Source organism: Mesitornis unicolor, unplaced genomic scaffold, assembly GCF_000695765.1.
Source record: "Mesitornis unicolor isolate BGI_N332 unplaced genomic scaffold, ASM69576v1 scaffold17423, whole genome shotgun sequence".
Lineage (NCBI taxonomy): Eukaryota > Metazoa > Chordata > Aves > Mesitornithiformes > Mesitornithidae > Mesitornis > Mesitornis unicolor.
The window spans coordinates 16,832-23,943 of NW_010172810.1; the positions used below are offsets into that span (position 1 = coordinate 16,832).

A 7,112-nucleotide genomic window follows, 5' to 3' on the forward strand; every position below is an offset into this window, starting at 1 on the left:
GGAGCTCCTCCTCGTGGCTCTGTCGGCTCTGCGCAGCACCTGGTGTTGGCCCTTTCACCGCTTACGTGGCCATTGAGTGCATATTCCTTCGTGTTCCTCAGACACCTCATTGTATGGAAATGCTCACATTTTTAATTGGAGAAATTAATCATTGAAGATATGGTTTTCAATAAGTACAAGGTATGGCTATCACAAATTATTCTGGTAACAGCTACTATTAATAACTACGGTTTGGTATCAGCTCTGCTGCTTGAGAGGGAGAAGAGCTTGAAGCACCAGATGGAAGATGAAAGCCCAACTTGAAAAACCCCAATTATAATGAACCGGTGATGTGCTGCTGTTCACCAGAGACCAATATCAAACTGAATTTTGTGGCCTAGCAGTTCAGCAAGCTAACATTCTGTGAAATATTTCATTGACATGTACATGCATTCACATGCACACACACATATGTACATAATGGTACGTGAAGGAAAATGAATCCTTTGTTTCATGTGAAATTACACAGTGGGATTCCCAACTTGGCTGACAGTTTGTGAGACAGAACAGCCTCTGTCTTGTTCCCTGGTACTTTCACAGATTATCATGCCATCACGAAAAACAGAATGGTATTTTTTTCTGGCATGTAATACAAAACAAAGGTGATCTTTGTCTTTTCAAACTGGAAAAGAAGCCACGGTTTTCATCAATACATGTTGAGGAGCCATGGAGAAGACCAAAAAAACTCCCTTCACAGCCAGCCGCGCCTCTACTTTGCCAGGCTGGCACAAGGGCCTGGCGTGGGGCAGCTGCTGGACCCAGAGCAGGACGCGAGCGGGAGCCGGTGAGGAAGGGGCCGCTGTCAGCAGATGGCACCAGCGCACTGAGGGCTGCTCTGCTCGCACAGCCGCTGGGAGCTAAGGGACACACGGTGCAGAGCTGCTTTATTTGGGAATCGGACTTGTTTTGCAGAATTGGAACATGAAAAGCAAACCGAACTGAATTAATAGGCTGCAGTTTAAGTAGAGGCAGAATACTTTGACACCTACACGATACAGGTAAATGTCCTGTGGACCATCACTGGTTCATTCAACTGTTCCACCTGAAATACAAACGGAGCTGCCTTTGGCTGCAGAATTTCTCTCTCTTGCTGTCTGAATGATACATGCAATGATTACTGCATTTCTGGATCAGGAAACAATACCATTTGTACCGTTTGGCTTTTATTTTATGGCAGATTGTGATGCCGCTTTGCTGAAGCTTACACAAACCCTTGCTCAGTTCCTGCCAGCGAGAGCACCCGTGGTGTGCGTTCCTCTGCATACAGGGTTGTACCGCAGGGATCCTGCAGCCTCCCTCACGGCTGAACTCTGGCGCTGGTGCCAGCGCTGTACATGTGTGGTTTTAAATGGCAGAAGATAGAAGAGACAAAAATAGTGGCTTTAAGGAGGCCGGAAGGAAAATATCCATAATACTAGAAATTGTGTGGGTTGAAACACCCAGCAATGAGGCTAATGGCAATTTTTCTGAACAGGTTAAGTTAGCAAAATATGGCATTTATGTGTTTTATATCCTTCTGAAGGTGGGATTTAGTAGCCTCTCAAATCTTTTAAGCACCTCTTGTCGTTTACCCTGGTGTGGATTTGCAGGCTAACGTACTGCTGAGAAAAGGCAGCGTTGCTGACACAACAGCTGCAGCGATGGCACGAGCCCGTGAGTTTCTTCCCTGTGTGTGAAAACCAAAACAGTCGCAGCAGACTCTGCTGGAACAGTTCATTTCACCTGGACCTTGCCCAGTGCTTCCTCAAGAGCGAAGGTATTTGCCTTTTTGCTGAAGGAAGTGCAGGAACATAAATATATACAGGGATAAATATTTTTTTTCAGAGGTGCATTTCATTTATGCATGAATTTTAGTCGTGTTGTGCACTTTAAATTCAGAATTAACAGCTTAAGGATTTTTTGCATTATCTTCTAAGTTTTTTTACCAATATTAGCTTAAGATTCCTGGGAGAATCTAATGGCACTTTATATCTGTCTTCTAATGGCACTTTAGTTCTGTCTGTTCATCATCATCTTTATTACTGTTATTAATTTTATTATAGTTATTGTTTTATCCCCTGAGGGTCTCTTGTTTTGGGTTACGGGAAGCACTGTGGTAGGGAGGGTGCATGGTGGTGTGTGACAGTGCCTGCTGCCTTCAAAAAACCAACACGAGACTGGGTGTATTTGCACAAGCAGAACAGAAACTTTATTATGCAGGTTCTTTTGTAAGGAAACTATGAAGCTACTGACAGAAAACAGACTTGTCAACTCCCACCCCGAAAAGGGAGAGTGAAGCTGAGGACAGCCACCAAGCTGTTGCACATTCTTGGGTTACATTCTCGTTCAAGGGGATTTCTCTTAGCATTGGCTGTGGTGCAGGCTGGCTCTGTGTGGTGTCACACGCCAGAGGACATCCAGTGTTCCTTTACGGGAGTCTCCTGTCACGAGTAGATGTTGATCTTCCATCTTCTTCCAGGCCCACGCGGCTTCTGCCACCCAGAGATGCTGTTGGAGGAGGAAAAAAAAATCAACAAGGGAAAAGAAAGGCACTGCAAAGGCCTGGCAGAGCTGCATGATGGATGGGGTTTTGTTTGCTTCGTCACGAGATCTTCTCACACATCAAAGGGGAACTGCCCTCACATCTCATCTTCCATCCCTGCTGGCCCACATCCAGCACGTATCACATGTCAGGTTTAGGTGTGTCTTGTACTTTATGGACTTAGGAATCTTTGGGAGATTCCCATATTTTAGAATCCCATGAGGAGTTCATGCAGTCATTTTAGCAAGCTACTGGTTTCAAAAGTGCACATAAAATAAGAGAAAGTATGCTGTTCTTTTCTCTAAATGATAAAGGATGTGGTCATTGCAGAGACAATATAATGTGTGTTAGTAAGAAGAAATCCTAAGCAAAAAGATAGGTCTATTCAATCCTATTTTGTTAATTCATTTCAGCCCCTCTTTAAATCAAAATTTTTCTTACCATCCTTAGGGTTCACTCCTAATATCCTGTAGAAAAGAAGAAATATTTGGTTACTGACCATCCCCAACCCTGAGACCATTGATCCGTGTGAACAGCCATGATTTCACACTGCTGCTGTCAGGGGGTTGTTCTCAGGTAACTATTGTGTTATTGTGTTATTGTTCAGGTGCTTTCTGCTCTGAAGGCCACTCCTGTGTGCTCAGTGGGAAGTACCAACGCAGTCAGACCAGTTCTTGGCCCTGTTGTGTCTTTGTGTGCTTCTGTCAAAATGTCAAAATCTAGAAATGATGGAATGAGCTGATTCCTCCTCAGAAATAAAAGTAATTCCTTGTGTAGATCAGGTACTAGAAATGAGCACTAAAATGTAGCCTGTGCTAAAGCTGTGGTCGGTACCAAGTTCTTTTCTAGCTGAGAGTACTGGTGTAGGATGATGGATATTTTCACCTCTGTGCACAAGTGCAGAAAACCAAGAGCTAAAGAAATACTGAGAACAGGTTTTCATGGGTTATTTCAGGTTATTATTATGTAACACACACATATGGTGCCTGGCACCTTCTGTAATTCATCGTGATCAAAACGTTGCATTTGCATTTTCAAATCATCAGCTCAACTGATCTGGAGATTTAGCCTAAGTTACAGCAAGGTCTGGGCCTTTGCTGGGCTCTGTTTTGCCAGGACTCAAAAGGCTGCGTGTGCAGTGAATGTAATTTAGTAACGTGGAGTCATGGCAACCACAGATTACAGCTTCACAACGTGTCGTGATGTTAGCCTTATCTCATCATCGCAGGATTTGTGTGCAGTAACGTACTGAGAGTCTTGGCCCTCCAGCAGATGGCGGTACGTGGCGATCTCCTGCTCCAGGCGGCTCTTGATGTCCATGAGCATCCTGTAGTCCTGGTTCTGCCGCTCCATGTCGCAGCGCAGCTCGGCCAGCTGCTCCTCCACGCTGGTGATGAGGGCCTGGATCTGAGCCAGCTGCGCGCAGTACCGGCCTTCTGTATCCCGCAGGTTGGCTTCCAGCCCGGCTTTCTAAAGCAGAGAAACATCAGAACAGGTTAACGTGCAGCTGGGTCTCAGCGAGGGGTGAGACAGAGTGGGAGGAAGGGGCGAGTGTCCTCGCAGCGACTTGGGTGTGCCCGGGACAGCTCCGTACCATGCTGAGCTGCGACTGCAGCTCAATCTCCAGGCCCTGGACCGTGCGTCTCAGTTCTGTGATCTCCGATTTGCCGGTCTGTATCTGTTGTGTGTGGGTGGCTACTTCACGGTTCAGCTCATCAGTCTGCGAGAAAAAAACATCTGTAAAATCACGTACATCTTGTATAAAGATCTTTAAAAGATCTTTAGAGAAAGGCAGGGCACATCCCATCTGTTGGGGCAGCAATAGTGAGGCAATGCATCGGCGTGCTGCGTATCAGCGTGACTGTACCTGAGTGAAGAACCAGGCCTCGGCGTCTTTGCGGTTCTTCTCAGCCAGAGCCTCGTACTGTTCCCTCATCTCAGAGAGGACCCTGGTCAGGTCGATGCCGGGAGCAGCGTCCATCTCCACGTTGACCGTTCCACTCAGCTGGTTGGAATACTCCTTCATTTCCTGCATGGGCAGAGGGCAGAGGACACAAAAAAGATGAGGCTCTCTCTTCCCGTATGCTTTCTGCCACCAGCAATCCATGTGGTGGTACACAGTACAGTAATTATTAAGTACCGTAGGCAGAATGCACATATCGAATGTTATCTCTCATTGCACATGCTTGCTTCTTTCTGTATACTCACACACATAATAAATGTAACATGTGTGTTCCTTTTACTCAGCTTTACTACCTCAGTGACCTACCATGCGCCTATGAATGTCAGACTGAAACTAACAGGTGTGAACAGTTTGAAATCGGAGAAATGCTCCTCAGGACACGCTTAAGATTCTTTTGTTATTACTTTTCTTCTAATTAAGCTGCAATGTTGTCATTCTGGGCTTTTTGTTTGGATTTTCCCCTCCCCACCCGAGAGGCACAAACTCTGAAGGGAAGGGATTTCCTCTCTGCAGCGTTAGGGGCTCTCACCTCCTCGTGGTTCTTCTTGAGATAGGCCAGCTCCTCCTTCAGGTTCTCGATCTGCAGCTCCAGGTCAGCCCTGGCCAGGGTCAGCTCATCCAGGACCCGGCGCAGGCCGTTGATGTCGGACTCCACGCTCTGGCGCAGGTACAACTCATTCTCATATCTGCGGTTTGAAAAAGAAACAAGAGATGTACGAGTTTGTATTCAGCAGAGCTGTAAAAACATGAAATGCTATACTGAATGTCGGAATCATCACACTGATTCTGTTTGCCAGGGTTTTTCACATCAAGTTATCAAGGAAAAATGCCTATCATAAGTTTGAAATGTGTCCCTCGGTGGCTGAAGAACTCTCTTTTCTAGATGGAAGTAAACGAAACAGGAGAAAACTGTTTTGAGAGAGAGGGTGGGGGAGAGAGAAGGCAAATGTGCTCCGGGTAAACTTACTTCAGTCTGAAGTCATCCGCAGCCAGCCTGGCGTTGTCGATCTCCAGAATGACGCGGGAGTTGTCAATGGTAGCTGCAAGGATCTGGCAAGTAAGAGACACAGGAAAAGGTTCCTGTGAGTAATGGTGAAATATCACAGTCCCGAGCACACAGGAGGTGGTTTCTGAGGCTGTAGCCATCAATGGAGGCAGAAAAAAGTGGACCCTGTTGTGATGGCAGTGGTTACACACGCTTTTTGGGTTGCAATAGCCTTTTCAGTTTGTTATGTTGCTCTTTGGTCACACTGTAATTCTTACAACTTTTATAGAGAGCAACCCAAAGTGCTAAGCTCTTTTCCACATTCTGTGTGCAAACCAGAGAGCTGAGATGCCTTTGTGTACAACAAGTTAGAAACACAGTTAGAAGGTACGTTTGTACAACACCTGATCTTATCTGTAGGTAAGAGAATGATTTTTCAGACTTGAGGCCTGCCTATCACATTCTTTACTATTTGATTACTGAATAAGTGTAATCATAATTCTAAACACATTTTGCCGTGCAAACATTTTCATTTCAATAAATGTCACAGTTTCAGGATAACATATTTGCTTTTTAAATTAAGAAAAATCTACTCTTTTATGCTAGAATGTCCATAACCACAATACATCTGGGCAGTTCCACAGCTGTAATGCATTCTTATAACTCTGCATATGAATGCCATACCTTGTCTTTGAGATCTTCAATTATCTTGTAATAGTTGCTGTAGTCCCGGGCTGGGCTGATGGGTGCTTGCTTCTGATACCAGTCTCGGATTTTAACTTCTAAATCCGAATTTGCCTCTTCCAGTGCTCGTACCTTGTCCAGGTACGAAGCCAGGCGGTCGTTCAGGTTCTGCATCGTTATCTTTTCATTTCCAGAGAGGAGGCCATCGCCACCACCAAAACCAGCACAAACATCATAACCTCCCCCAAAGCCAGCGCCCCCACCAAAGCCAGCACCCCCACCAAAGCCACAGGCTGCACCACCACCGAAGCCACTGTAGCCTCCTCCATACCCACCACCAAAGCCAGAGCACAGGCCCCCGCCATAGCCACCTCCTGCCGAGGAGACGTACCGAGCTGAGGAGATGGAGACACCCCTGCCACCAGATCCTCCATGGATGCTGGGAGCACGGCCGACTCCTCCCGCTCGAACTGAGGAGAGGCGAGTGCTGCCCCCTAAGCCCCCGCCGTAGGTAGAAGAAGAGCTCTGCATGAAGGTGGTGGCCATAGCTACAGCACAAGAAGCTTGTTCAGGTTAGCTCTTCAGCCTGGTAAGAGAGGAAAGTGTGTGCCCTCTCTGCCCAGCGCTGCTTTTATATGCTCAGACAGGGTGTGGAGACAAACCCCCTCTGCAGCCTCCCGCCAGAAATTCTCCTCCCTGGAGGTGAGGCCGATGGTGCTGACATCCCTCCCAAACAGCTGCCCGGGCATCTCCGGGGCCAGGCCCTGGGTTTCTTTTTGAATTAAACAAAAGGCATGATTCAGATGAGTGGTTTTTCTTCAGGCTATAGTTCTGAAACTTGGGAGTTTTCTTCTCTGACAGTTAAGAATGGAAAAACAAAGTGAGTTCAACCACACCCGCTGATCCATTTACAGCAGTCA

At 46.5% G+C, this 7,112-nt stretch overlaps 1 protein-coding gene across 1 annotated transcript; it reads right to left on the reverse strand.

The window, feature by feature from the left end:
• Window positions 1-2,446: 2,446 nt before the first annotated feature.
• LOC104537597 (keratin, type I cytoskeletal 15-like) lies at window positions 2,447-6,738 on the reverse strand. The gene is made up of 8 exons (XM_010180530.1): window positions 6,193-6,738; window positions 5,491-5,573; window positions 5,053-5,209; window positions 4,428-4,589; window positions 4,155-4,280; window positions 3,810-4,030; window positions 3,002-3,027; window positions 2,447-2,526 (listed from the first exon to the last, which is right to left on the reverse strand). The coding sequence occupies exons 1-8, from the start codon at window positions 6,736-6,738 to the stop codon at window positions 2,447-2,449; spliced, it is 1,401 nt and encodes a 466-aa protein (XP_010178832.1).
• Between the last annotated feature and the right edge of the window lie 374 nt (window positions 6,739-7,112).